Source organism: Megascapheus bottae, chromosome 7, assembly GCF_031878675.1.
Source record: "Megascapheus bottae isolate mThoBot1 chromosome 7, mThoBot2.hap1, whole genome shotgun sequence".
NCBI lineage: Eukaryota > Metazoa > Chordata > Mammalia > Rodentia > Geomyidae > Megascapheus > Megascapheus bottae.
The window spans coordinates 34,604,417-34,619,211 of record NC_143515.1 but is presented as its reverse complement, the minus strand read 5'-3'; the positions used below and the strand labels follow the sequence as shown (position 1 = coordinate 34,619,211).

General features: G+C 45.0%; 1 protein-coding gene across 8 annotated transcripts in view; it reads left to right on the top strand.

Moving 5' to 3' along the window:
• The first annotated feature begins 6,849 nt into the window (after positions 1-6,849).
• Positions 6,850-14,795, top strand: part of Dysf (dysferlin) — a 195,436-nt gene continuing 187,490 nt past the window's right edge. For all 8 annotated transcript variants that reach the window (XM_090336723.1, XM_090336718.1, XM_090336720.1 and 5 more), the window contains exon 1: positions 6,850-6,937. In XM_090336723.1, coding sequence (XP_090192849.1) covers positions 6,850-6,937 — 88 coding nt within the window. The remainder of the gene's footprint in view (positions 6,938-14,795) is intronic.

The window sequence follows — 14,795 nt, the reverse complement described above, 5'->3', positions numbered from 1 at the left end:
CAAGCTTCCCTTCTATACCAAGACCCTTCTATCAGTTCATCTGAGAGATGGAATTGTCCCTAACTGAGGCATAGCTAGATTCATCTCTGAGCTAGGGAAACTTCTCCAAATGTCAAGGCTCAACTTGTTCTAGCACTACTAATACCACTGTCCAGTTTCCCCTCTACCTTGATTCTTCCCCAAAGGCTTTACGTGAGTCCTGGTAAGGATTTCCATGCAGTGGTTTGTCATCTTGATTGAACTCCAGAACTCTGCCTCCTGGTAACTTTGCTTTACTGACCAAGCAGTATCATTTGCTATTTTGTTGGGTTTATGCAAGAACTCTTATTGTTAAAATTTTCAGGGAACCCAACTTTTTTTTTTTGGCCAGTCCTATGATTTGAACTCAGGGCCTGGGCACTGCTCTTGGGCATTCTCAAGACTAGTGCTGTACCACTAGGGCCACAGCACCACTTCTGGCTTTTTTCCTGTATATGTGGTACCAAGGAATTGAACCCTGGGCTTTGTGCATGCTTAGTAAGCACTCTACCACTAAGCTACGCTCTTGGCCAGCACCCAGCATTTTTATAGGTGTCAGAGACCATAAACATTATGTGTACCTTCATTCATATGATTTTAATCCTGTAAATACCTTCATATCCCAATGGTAATAGCTAATACTACCAGATGCTGATTTTGTGCTATAATGAATATAAGGCACTTATTTAACCCATGAAACAGTTATTCTTTATAATCTCCATCATACAGATAAGAAAAATGAGGCTCAGAAGAGTAAGATAACTTACTCTGCTAGTGTGTAAGCCACACACTAGTAGATCAAGAGAGAGAAAATTTGAATGTAGGTAGAGTGACTCCAGAGTCATTCTTTTGTATTGCTGCCAGTACTCTTTTTTTTGTCCTACTGGTTTGAGAAATTTTAGCTGAATGTTATCTCCCTCACTTTGTCTCTTGAATTAGTCAGCTTTCCATTGCTGTTGCAGAATACCTGAGGAAATCACCCTGAAGGGAGAAAGGCTCATTTTAGCTCTGGTTCCAGAGATTAAAGTTACTTGGCTCCATTGTTTCTTGACCGGTAGTGAGGCAGAATATGGTGAGGAGCATGTGATATAGCAAAGCTGCTCACTTTATGGTTAGTTAACTGTAAGCAGAGGAAGGGAAGAAAGAATTAGGAATAACATATAATCTTTGAGGCCATACCTACAATAGCTTACTTCCTCTACCCATAATCTACTTCTTATAGTTTCCAACAGAAGTCATTCAACTATTGATTAACTCATTGATGAGATGAATGCCTCTACAATCCAATCACCTCTGAGCACTGCTTCTGTGGAGACCAAGACTTAACACATGAGCCTTTAGGGACATCATTTCATATCCAAATCATAGTATCCCCCTCTTCTCCAGTTCCCCTTTTCCATTTAGAGACAATCTCCAGATAAAGCCTCTTCAGTCCTTGTGAAATGTATTGCATCTGGACTTCAGTACATTTGGCTAGCGTTGTAGACTTTTGCTCCAAAAAACTGAAATCTGTTCTTTGACCTGTAGTTTCTTGTCTTTAGTCTGTGTGAAATTAAGCGAGGAGCTTTTAAAAGTTAGATTCCTGAGCCATTCTCAGAGATTTTGATTCAATATGCTTGGAAATGGACAGGAGTCCTTATGCTGGTTGCACTTTAGGAACCACAGATAAATGACATATTTACAGCTCTTGCTATCCTTTCTTTTCCAAAGCACTGACATTCAGGTATAGAGGAACTAATGAAAGTGTCATCTTCATACAGCTCTTTGCCTCCTTTCAGCCTTGAAATCGCTAGAGACACTTAGCCTTCTCCCCTGGCCTGTATCATCTCTGCTTGTTCTTATGTTCTATTTTGCAACTTAGCAGGACCATTCAGTGCTAGTACATGACTGTGCCTGCTTCTGGCACTTGAATCAGGTGTCCTTTACATTTGTTTAGATTGGCTCATTTTGGTATGCTCTGGACGCTTCTAGAAGATAAAATATGAGACAAACTCTACTTTGGAAAGGATTTAATTCCTATCTGATCCCTTCCATTGTTTGTCTTTCCCTCCATTTCTTTAGATGGATTTTCTTTTTATATATTACTTAGGGTTTCAGAGAAACAGACCAAAGGAGGTAGAAGAGAGAGAGGAGGAGGAAGAGGGTGAAAGTGAGAAGGAAATAAAGTAAAGGAGGAGAAGGTGGAAGGGCAGAAACAAAGGATAAGGAGGGATTGAGATTTCTTGTGGAAGTTATCCCATGCTATTATGGAGGCAAAAAGCCCCCAATTTTACCATCTACAAACAAAAGAATCAAGAAAGCCAGAATCCACAGACCTGAGGGTTAGGAGATAAAGGATGGATCTCTGAGTGGGAGTAGGGTGGATATTCAAGTTCGTGAAGAGAGTATTTTCACCCTGTCCTCAGTGGGGAGAATGGAACTGCTTTCCTCAGTCAACTTTTACTTGACTAATTGCTAATCTTTCCCAGGAATTTCCTCACACACTTGAACAATGTTTTCCAGCTATCTGGGTATCCTTCAGTCCAGTCAAGTTGATACATACTCTTAACCATCACAGAGTGTGATTGTTTACCCTGGGAGGTAGGAGGCTTTCCTTAATTCCATCTATTGACTCATTACTCATTAGTCAATAGATGGAATTAATAGCCTCTGGAATAAGTTCAAAACAAGGACTGTGTGCACAGACTGACCACTGTATTCTCTCAGAGCTGTTCTTTATAGCTCACCAGAAAACCTTCTCACTCCTTGATCAGGAAGAATGAGGGCTTTGAAGAAAGTTTCAGACCAGCCACCTTACTACTCTACTCTGAGCACAGAAAAGGCTGGAAGTGGTGCTGTGGCTGAAGTGACAGAGCACTAGCCTTGAGCAAAAGTGGTCAAGGACAGTGCCCAGGCCCTGAGTTAAAACCTTAGGACTGGCAAAAAAGAAAAAAAAAAGTCTCACAAACTTTCCTGCCTGGGCTGGCTTCAAATTATGACTCTGATCTCAGCTTCCTGAGTAGCTAGGATTACAGGCATGAGCCATCGGCACCTAGCCAAACTTGTTATTTTATCCAGCAACATAGTATGGCCAAGTTCTATCGTAGTAGACTTGATTACTTAACTTGTTCTGCAGAATTTCCCTTCTATTTCATGACAGTGCACTCTGATTTGCTCATTCACATTTTTACAGCCTTGGTTCAAGGCCCTATCATCTTTCACCTTGATACTGCTGTAGCTTCTAATTCTTCACTTACACTCTGGTTGCTTGCATTTCCTTCTCCAAAAGGTAGCCAGAGGGAGCTTTTGAGAAAATAGACGAGTTCCTTCCATGTTTCCATGTTTCTGCAGGCCTTATGCAGTTTCCCACAGCCCCTCATGTCTCCCATCCTGCTACTCCTTAGGCTGTACTCCCATCACTGCTGTCATTCTCATCTCTCCCAGATCCTAAAGCAGAGCACTTCCTTCCTTCTCCCCAGAGCACTGTCTTCCTTTGACCACACTTTGGTCCTGTCTAGTAAAATTCTCATTGACCTTCATATTCCATCTCTGATAGCTCTCACTGTCCTTGGACTAGATGATGATTCCCTACTGTGTGCTCTCACACTCCTCCATTTTTGTCCTTCATGATACTTAGAGGTCTGTATTAGTTAATGATTAGGTTGGGCATTCACTAAATCTCAACTTCCACTAAAGAGGCTCCTTGAAACTAGAGACTGTATCAGTCTGCTAAAATTGACATAATGAAATGCTACAGACTCAGTGGCTTAAATAAAGAAATCCATTTCTCACCTAAATAGAGGCTGGAAGTCCATTATGAAGATATTAGTAGTCAGGGTATGGTTTCGTCTAAGTTTTCTTTTCTTGGCTTGATATTTGCTTTCTTGCTGTGTCACCATATGGCTTTTTTTTTTTTTTTGTATAAGCACACATCCTGAGGTGTTTGTTTGTTTGGCCAGTCCTGGGACTTGAACTCAGGGCCTGGGCACTGTGTGTCCTTGGACATTTTTGCTCAAGGCTAATGCTCTGCCACTTGAGCCATGTTGGGAGCTGAGTGTGGGGTCAGGCTGACCCATGGATCTGCATCACTGAGTAAGATAACCACACAAAGAAATGAGCTGTCATGTATGACGGCATGCCTATGAGCTTTGAGCTACATTGTCAGTATTGTGAACTTCCTGGTTTTATTGATTTATCCTTTTATCACTTTCTGCTTAACTGATCTGAGACTTGGTTACCATTTGATACAAATGTATTATTGCTTTATCATTGTCTGCTTAACTGATCTGAGACTTGATTACCATTTGGTACAAATGTAACCCCTGACAGTTTCTTGGTTTTAAGAGAGCATATAACACTGGAATGAGAAATAGACTGGGCTACAGTCTTAAGCTTACAGCCTTAGCCTACAGTCTTGGGCTGCGGACTTAAGCTATAGACCTCCCGACCCCAACTGTTTCTTGTTTTTTTCTTTTCTCATCCTCACCCCCTAAATCAGGAATCCCACCTTGCTGCTGACTGGCTCTGGCAGAGCCACAGCACTACTCTGGCCTCTTCTGTGTATGTGGTACTGAGGAATCAAACCTAGGGCTTGTGCATGCTGGATAAGCACTCTACCACTAGACCACACTCCTGGCCCCTGAGCTAGATTTTTTTTTGTTTTTTTAGTTCTTTGCTTTTTGTGGGTCATGGAGCTTGAACTCCACCTGGACATTGTCCCTGAGCTCTTCAGCTCAAAACTACCACCTTACTTCTGGGCCTGGGCATTGTCCCTGAGCTCTTCAGCTCAAAGCTACTGCCCTACCCTTGAGCCAAGCCCCACTTCCAGTTTTCTACATGTTAATTGGAGATAAGAGTCTCTCAGGTCCTTTTGTGCCTCCGCTGGCTTTGAACCTTGATCCTCAGATCTTAGCCTCCTGAGTAGCTATGATTATAGGCATGAGCCACCATGCCTGGTCCCTGAGTGTTTTTTTTTTTTTTTTTTTTTTGCCAGTCCTGGACTTGAGCTCAGGGTCTGAGCTCGGTCCTTGGACTTTCTCAAGGCTAGAGTTCTACCACTTGAGCCTCAGCACCACTTCTGGCTTTTTTCTATGTATGTGGTATCAAGGAATTGAACCTGGGTCTTCATGCATGCTAGGCAATCACTCTACAACTAGGCCAAAATCACGGCCCCGAGTTCGTTTTTAAGTATTGTTTTTCTTCTTTTATAAGGCCACTAGTTAGGCTGAATTAGAGCTCACTGTAATGCCTTATTTTGACTTATTACCTCTTCAAGACCCTATGTCCAAATATGGTCATATTCTTAGGTACCAAGGGATTAAGTCTGCCACATAGAAATGTAGCAGGGGTTCCTATTGCCACAATAATAGGAACCATGCTATTTCTGCTTACCATTGCATTCTCATCTCTCAGAACAGTGCCTTCTTTATCATAGGACTCTATATATGTTCTTTAAACAAATGATTCTCAATCCCTCTTTCCACTTGCCTCACCACCACAAATTAAGACAGACAAGCAGGTGGAACAGATGGCTGCTGAAGGATCACAAGTGATCACTGGAACTGTTTGCTATCATGATCTTGAAAACAGAGGCCTTGGAGAGTGGGGGTTACTCAAGTGAGAAGCTAAGAGGCAGTGCCCTTCGTTCAAGAACCAATGCTTCCTCCCTGCAAAATCCCCTGCTGACTTCTCTTGCCCTTAGTGCATCTGCTGCCTCAGGGGGATGTTGGGGAGAAAGTTTGGGGAACAGCTGCACACCCATCCAACTGGCTCTCTTTAGAAGGTGAGTCATAGAGTGCTGATCTACACAGCTTCCGGAAAGCAGCTCAGCAACCAGTACTTGAACTTAAAAAAGAGGTCATGTCTGGAAACCTTATAATTTCAAAGCTAAGGAACTAGCAGAGGTAGAGATCAAATTGAGTTTATACCTCAATTTGAATCACTTTGAAATGGCTCTCGTTAATGTAATAGTGAACATCTGGAAAGTATGGGTAAATGTGACAAGAAGAGAAAGCTCTGTGATACCATAGCAATTATGTAGCTACTCAAAAGAATATTTGGGAAGAATTTTCTTTACTGATGCAAGACATTGTTACATGAAAAAGTGGGACAGAGACTGCATAGATGACTCTGAACTCAGAGACAATAGATGCTTCAGAGGGAAAAGCCTGCATTGAGTAAATATTAAATTGTTAGTGATACTTTTTTTTTTTTTAAGAATCTGGTGCTTTCTCCCTTCTTGGTGTTCAAGTTAGCTTGTGTTATTTTTACAACCAGAAAAAAAGCAAAGTGTTTAAGGCAGCCGTGGTGTCTGCCAATGAAATTCTAAGCGGGCCTGCGCCTGCTCCCAGCTTTCCTTTCCGCAGGATCCCTTCCTCCCTGGGGCAGTCTGACCGGTGTCGGGAGATGTTAAGTCCCCTGCCAGAGCAGGGGAAGATCAGGGGAGGGGCTGAGCTTGTCCGTCCCGGAGCGGAGTCTGAGCTAGCTGGGTGTCCCAAGCCCAGCTCGCCCCTCTCCCCGCCATCGCGGCCGACGCCCAGTCCGCCTTCCCATCGCCAGGTGCAAAGTGCCGTGTCATTGGGAAAGCGGGCGGCGGCAGCATTGAATTACAGCTCTACGGAGCCCAAGTAGGGCTGCGGGGGTGGAAAATGAACAGAAGCCCCTGTTCTGGGACCGCCCGCTGACCCGCGGAGCGGACGCAGCCGGGGGCGGGACCGCGCCGAGCCCACTGGAGCGGGCGCCCCTTTAAGAGCCGCAGCTCCGCGCCGCGAGTCACCGCCGGCCCCGCCGCCCGCCGCCTCCGCCTCGGCTTTCTCTGCGCCCGCGGCTCAGCGCGGGCTGCGGGCACCAGGCATGCTGAGGGTCTTCATCCTTTACGCGGAGAACGTCCGCACCCCGGACGCCGACATCAGCGATGCCTACTGCTCCGCCGTGTTCTCAGGTAGGACGGGCCAGAGCCCCCGCGGGTGGTCGGGGTCCGTAGGAACCGTCACTACTACCTACCTAGACAGAGAGGAGAGGTGAGAGACGAGCCTGCCCCACCCTGCCGGGCTGGGATTCACACGCACACACGCAGTCACTCATGCACACCTCCGCGGGGAGGGAAGAGTCACCGGGAAACTGAGGCTGTGAGACACAGATGACTCCGCAGAGTTCCTCTCAGGCAGCTGGACCCTAAGTTAGGAAGTCAAGACTCCATTCTCTTACCTTTTCTGGATCCCCTAAAAGAAACCTCACCACGCTGCAAGGCGCTGTGCTGCTAGATTCTGCTCCTCTCCCTGAACCCTCTGCTCTCAGGCCTATTTATAACCCAGCTCCCCACCCCTCACCCGGGACCAGGCCTACTGTCCTTGGCCTTTGTTCACTGTTAGAGGCCTGGCTGACAGGCTGGCCATGGGCTGAAGGCACAGACATTCCTATGTCTCCAGGCATTGTACCCTTGCTGTCGCCAGAACTAACCTTTAGGGACCTTCCCCACCTCCTCCACCAGAGTGGTGTGTGTTAGGGTGGAATTTGATCCCCTGCCTCAGATTTGGGCCTCTTCAAGCTCTTCTATCATATTGGGACTTCAGTCCCCAGGAAAGCCTTGGCAGGTTTATGCTTGAACTTTTCCTCCAGGAAGTGAAGGATGGTTGGAGTCTACTTTCTCAGGACTCCCTTTGGGCCAGGCTAGTGTAGGGGTGTACACAGCTGGTCTTAGGGTCTTTTGGGTGGAAGACCAGGAGGCAAGAATTTGAGCCAGACTCACTGCTCAACCTGTAGGTTCCCCTTTCATCCTCTCTAATGTGCCAGTCCCCGTTGTCCCCAGAGAACTAACTTATCTTCCTGTATCCCAAGCCCTCAGAAATAAGAGCATCACTTTGTCCCAGACTATGTGATAGATGTCCAGGCAACACGCTTCCAGGTAGATGTGCTCTAGAACACAAGAATGGAGACTCTGGGAACACAGACTGGAATCCACCACAGCACACACAAATGTTCTGTTTCAGGTGTACCATACTCAGGGTGTGGGATTTGAGATTCCTGTCTCTTGGATAAGGGCAGAACTTGAGGAGTTGTTGAATGAGATCTGTGATCTGTGAAAGCATCATGAGGCCTAGGGAAGCACTATGGGTTTTGTTGTTGTTGTTTGTTTGTTTGTTTGTTTATTTTCCTAATACACTGCTTTTTTTTGGTTTGTGTATTTTTGTGCCAGTTCTGGGGTGTGAACCCAGGGTCAGGGCATTCTTGAGTTTTTTGCTCAAGGTTGGTGCTCTACCACTTGAGCAACACCTCCACTTTCAGCTTACTATCTCATAGACTTTTTAGCCTGGGCTGGTTTTGAACCATGATCCTCAGATCTCAGCATCTTGAGTTGCTAGGATTCCAGACATGAGCCATCAGTGCTTGGCTCTAACACACTGCGTTGACTTGTTCTCTAGCATTTTCTCACAGTCGTCCTGAAGCTTTGTGAAAGTTGTCTGTAGAAGGGAGAACAAGGATGTCTCTCTGTGGTTGCAGTGTATGTAGTAGAACTTCATGGTTCTTCTCTACAGCGTTAGCTTGGTGCAGGCCAGGCCCATAGCCTGTTTTAGCTGCCTGGCCAAGAACTCTGGGCTCCATGTTGCACAACTTTAGAGGTCACAACTCATGCTGTAAATATTCCCCTGATATTTACATGGAGAAGAGACTATTACTCCTACAAAGAGAAAGTGGACTCACTGTGCATTATAAGGTACTGTCACCTACTTCAGTGCCCCCTTTTTCTGCACTGTCCCCAAATAGTGCACCACAGCTCCATGGTACACAATTCACACTTGTCTACAGCAATCTCTGCTCTCAGGGGCTTTTTTCACTCAGTCTGAAACTCCACTTACCATGACCATCCCTCTTCCTCCATGCATTTTTGTATACTCATCTCCAGCCTCATTCCCAGTCTCCCATCTCTGATTTGATCTTTTTTCCCATTGTGCTTTCTGTACTCTATCCTCCAATCTCCAACCTCTGTACAGTCCCCCAGCCCTGATCTCATCCTCTTTCCCCACCATTTTGTAAAGTCTCTTCCTATTTCATCCCTAGCCCTCCAGGACAGACTCTTCAGTAGGGGAAAGGAAAGAATGAGTAATATGGGAAGCCCTTTCTAACCCCGGAAGCACTGCTGGTGTGGCTTCTCTCCTGTTATTTCAGCCCTAGGGATGATCTCCCCTATCTTCCATTCTCACATTTACACATCTCTGACTGAGCTCTATCCCTTGTTCTCAGTCTACACCACAGTTGGGCTTCTGTCTGGTCCCTGTGCGTGGCTGCCTCCCCCTTCCTGAAGTCTGGAGCTCTAGCTCACAATAGAGAAGAGAAGTGTATTGCCTGTGCCTGTCCAGAGCTCCTGACCTGGAAAGAAGATTGAGTGGCAGCTTGAATCATTATTATCACCAATGTCACTACCACATGTAGGTCTTCCCCTCCCCCAGCCACTGGCCACCTTCCACCTTCTGCATTAGCCAAACTCTTAATCCATGTCCAAATTTGGTCTCCCTGCGGCATTCAGACCTCCACACTCTCCTTCTCCCAGGCAGGGCCAGATTGGTGAATGATTACTCAGGAGGCTCTGGCCTGGGACACATAGATGAGCACAAAAAGCCCTCTGGAAAGCCCCTCTCCAGTGGGCCCTGATCTGGCTTTCTTCTCCTTCAGCAACGTGATTATAATGTTTTAGAATAACACCTCACAGCTCCCTTGTGCAAGCATAAATTTATTTTATGCTCAATAACCACTCTGAGAGCCAAAGAGGTATTATCCCTGTTTACAGTTGGAGATTTGGCCCAGACAAGTACAGGGGGGGCTAGCCAAGGTCAAACCAATAGGGCAAGCCTGGGTCACAAACTGGTGGCTCAACTCCCACTCCTATCCCCACCACTGCTCTTCAGTGCCCTCTGTTGTTCTCAGCATCCTTGATTAATGAATAAGAACATGCTTTGGAATGCATACCATGTGCTGCCCACACCAGGGAGGGCTGACGGGTGCCAGGGCATCCCTCATATGGCTGTGTCAAAGCTGGAGGAGTGCAGGGCTGTAGGGAACACTGCACAAGACAAATGACCAAACATTGGAGGATTGGGGTTTTTAAATATGTCTTTATCACAAAGAAAGGAAAGTAACGTTCATTAAGCACAAGCAACCTATTGGGTTTTTTTTAAAAAATTTTTTGACACTTTCTTCAGAACCCACAACAATTGTGTGACTAACATCAAGCTTTATATGTGCCGGACTTTCTTCTAAATAGAAGCTTTACAAGGAGCTATATCATGGTCAAGCGAAAATTGGTCCCAGGCACTTGTATAGGTTCATAGGTTCACACAAACCTCATCTTATCCTCTTAGCAAGAAAAAAAATGGCAGGATCACAGAACTATTCCCTCTAGTCAGTGCCCTAATACTGGGAGAGCTCACAGAGCTGTAACAGGCCTATGCTGGCTGTTTAACCCAAAGCCATGCTCATAATGGGTCATGTGGACGTTGCACTAGAAGACTTGATGGGTGTAGCAGACACCCTGGGGCCTCTGGACTGGGAGCAGTGAAACAGTGGGTCCCAAGTTTAGCTGGTACTTTTGTGTAGTAAAAGTTGGGAATAGGGTTCAGGAGTACAGAGAGCTGGCTGCATAAAGACACCAAACAAGAGTGAGAAGGATGGCAGCTAAGTGTATTGGACCTAGATTGCTTGGGATCTTGACTGGCCTTCCCGCTCTGCCACTTTCCAGCTATGCATGCTTGGCTAAGTCATGTAACTACTCTGTGTCTCAGTTTGCTCATCTGTAAAGTGTTGATTATGGTAGCACCTGCTTTGGAGAGATGATTGTGAATAACGCACTTTGAATAGTGCTTTACATGCAATACAGTTAACTAGAATAACCATAATAACTAGAAAAACCATAATAACTAGAATAATCATAATAACTAGAATAATCATAATAAGCAACATGTTTGTACATGTGCTAAGAAATCATTGCAGGCTTACGATATCTCTTCTCCTGGTCAATTCTATCATCAGCTCTGTTTAATCCATCTACTATCTTGCCAAGATGGTCAGTGGTTGTGAAAACTACCTCTAAGAACCCTTCTACAGTAGCCTTTTCTGAGCATTTGTCTGGTGCTCTGCCCACCTTTTCTGGGAATAAATAATCTCCAATTCTCCCCTGAGCCCTCAAACTGCCTCAATCCCTCTTCTGAGCCAAATATACTCTCCTTCAGCTGCCTGCCTGGTGGTCTATTTCCACATTTGTTCTTAGCAGGAAATACTAGCAGGGAGAGTCCTGACATTTATTTTATATCTGTTCTCAGAAACTGTACTGGAGGCACTAGGACTTAATTCTTTCAGCACCTCTTCCAAGTTGAAACAGACTCAGAAAGATCAAGTCACATCTCAGGTCACTTAGCGGGGAAAAAAAGTAGTCTGGGCCAGAAGCCCAGGGTCATTTCCACTGTGAGTAGGAATCGTGACTGCATCTTTAGTTTATATTGGTTTCCTATCAACCTTTGCTGCTTAGACCAGAATATCTTCAGGACATGTGTCCTTAAATGAAAAGGAGGCCAGGGGGAAGATTTGGGACACACACACACACACACACACACACACACACACACACAGAAACCTATGAACTCCGATAGAGTGTTCCTTTTGTTTTTGTGAGTACCTCACATTTAGACTTTGGGGAAAAAATAAAGTCCCAAGTAATATTATCAGAATGTGGTCAGAGAAGGTGAACTGGCCCATCGTCATGCTTACATGATGCTCAGGGGTGTATGGTCACAAATAGGTGGCAGAGAATGAACTCAAGGGCCTGGGGCACATGGTAGGGGAATAACTAAAGTTAGGCCAATTATAAAACTATCTGTGGCCATGGGCAAGGGGGGGGGTAAATGTATACTCCACCTGTGCCAGTTCCTGTGCATAGGTTCAAAATGATCAGTGTTACACAGAGTCTCAGTCATTCCTACTGACACAATTCCTTTCTTTTTCAGGAGAAGCTATAAGTTGAGATTTGTATGGAAAAATTTCCCAATATTTAATTTAGATACAATTTTGTTATAAAACACTACCTTGTTATAAGACCACACCTTCGCAGACCAAAGCCCCAGAGAACACCAATCACATTCTTTGAGTTATAGTATTGAATTCTGGAGACTTTAGGCCAATATCCTCTCACTTGGGCTTCTAGGAAGCACTCTTCAATAACGACTCCACTGGGTTGAATGCAGTTTTAATTCCTTGCCCCATTACTTCAAGCATTCCTGAGACATAGTAGCAAATGTGAAAACTTAACAAACTAAGCTTGAAAGTAGATTTCATCCTTGTCATGTGTGCCTGGAGTCCAGTGCTCTCATCTGCTAGGCTGGAGAAATCTGGGATCTCAATAAGCCTCACCTGCAACCTTAGGTGAGCTGTATATATACTGTATTTGTTTGTAGTGGAACCCTAATGATGGTCTCTGTTATTCAAGAAATGATTGAGATGTAGGCATTATGGCTGGTGAGATTCTGACCCATCATGCTTCCCAGGACCCCGGATTCTATTCTCCAGGTTCCTTTGACAACAAGCTCTATAATGGCTCACTATCACTGCTCATACTGCAGCCAGACAGAAAGGGGTACTAGGACGAGGCATGCTCTTTCTCATAAAGGACACAACCAGGTAGTTACATACCGAGGAATCTAACCCTGGTCTTTGTGCATGCTAGGCATGCATTCTACCATCAGGCCAAACTCCCGGCTCAAGTATTTCTTTTTGAGTATCCAGGTACAACTCATGGAAAGTGTCAATAAAAGAGTGGGGGTCTCAATGTTATGGACATGGTCTTGGAGATATAAACATAAGCACATAGACATAAAAATCTATGATGGGCTGTATACTCTATAGACATAATGTCTTATTACATAGATCAATATATATCTATGACATACAAACCCTTAGCTTAATTCTAATTATGTTCTAAAACCTAAGTGATTGTATATAGAGATTCCCTTCTTGAATACTTGTTTGTTAAACATGGCATTTGAAATATGATGTAAAAATCAATGTTAATAAATTCTTTAATAAAAAAAGAAAAAAAAGAATAGGGGGCTCAGCCATGCTCTCCATTAGAGCTTTATTTCAGTACAAATCCCCCTGAGAGGAAACCCTGTTGTTTGTAGGCCCTAGTTTGATGTCCACAAGAGAACAGCTGTCTGTTTAGGAAAAGTTCTGGGTAGTGAACAGCAGCGTGACCAGGAAGTTGGAGGTTGGGATGGGAATGAAATTTCAGGATGTGTCTAGGGCCCAGGTCACCAACTGCTGCCTTTCTGGTTTCAGAAGAGCTGTGTGGAGCTCCTGTTTCTTGGATATAAGCCAAGGGTTTGTGAAGTCCCTTAGACTAGCCTTGTTGAAATATCAGTTGTACCCCATACAGATTTCCTGTGCTGATTGACATATTGGATCTAGGGTAGGGTGTGGTATGCTGGCACAGTGGGGTTGTGGGGTGGAGGCCCAAAGCTAAGAATCAATGGAACAGATGAGGGAGGAAGTGGGGGTGGGGGAGAGAAAGACAGAGAGAGACACACACACAGAGACAGAGACAGAGAGATAGAGTGCTTCACAATACCAAAGATTCCCCCTAGAGGGCATTACTGTCCTCTGAGATGGCAGGCTAGATTCATCATAAGGTGAAACCTCCTACACCAACTCCAGTCCATCCTTGAGCTGCATACTTAGGAACATCTGGGTCACTAAGATAATCTCCATCTCTGTCCTCATTCACTGACCCTACAGCCTAGCAAGATATTAAACAGAGAATTATGAAATTTCCATTTCTTATAAAGTGACAAGCTCTAAGAAGTGACAAGCTTAAGAAAGAATGGCACCACCCTGTGAAATGAGTGGGGATGACAGCTGTAGGCAGAGAGAATAACTGACCTCAGAGCTGGAAGGGAGTTTGGCATGTTCTAGAAACTGAGAAGTCACTGGAGCTGGAGTTCTAGAGTCAAGAGGTTGAGTCTAGGCCAAGGGAAAGAAGTTAGACTTAATCTCAAGAGCACAGAGGTCCGTGCAGGGAGAGCAGTGGCACGACCATATATGTTTTTAAAGATTGCCTGCCTGCAATGTGGGTAGTGGAGTGGATGTGGCCAGAGTGGCTGTGAAGTGACCAGTTAGGAGGCACCTGAAGACGCCCGCGCAGGAGAGGGTGGTGGTCAGACTTGGAGGTATCAGCCCTGTTATGAGGAAGTACGGATGCTAAATACTAGAGAGGAGCCAACTGTCTACCACACCTGGAAGAGCAATCAGGAGGAAGATGGGAAGAGCCAAGCTGGTAGAGAAGGTTCTGGAGAGGCGACAGCTGCAGACTTTTCTTCCTCTCTCTCCTTCACCATGTTTCTGCTCTTAAGATAATTCCCACAGTGCTGTTAGCTGTGGCTGCTGCCACATATGCGCTGTTTCCTACCCCTGAGCATCCGGCGGGGAGGCTAATGACCTATTCTCAGAGTCTAGTCCAATTCCAGCAAGTCGTCGGTGACTGATGACAGGTGTAGGATGCATTTATTATTTCAGTCAGTCATCTAGGTGTTAAGGAAATAGCAGTGGACAAAACAGACAAGAGTCCCTGACTTTGTGCTGGAGGTGTGACTTTGTAGCTAGAGTGTTAGATAATGAGCAGGTATTAAGTTTAAGTCCTGGTCTCAGACCAAAAAGAAACAAAAAACCCAACAATCCTGAATTCTTGAAGCTGACATTCTAATATGGGGAAGATGGAAGAGAAATAAGCTATATACATTACTGAGTGCTAAAAAAATTCA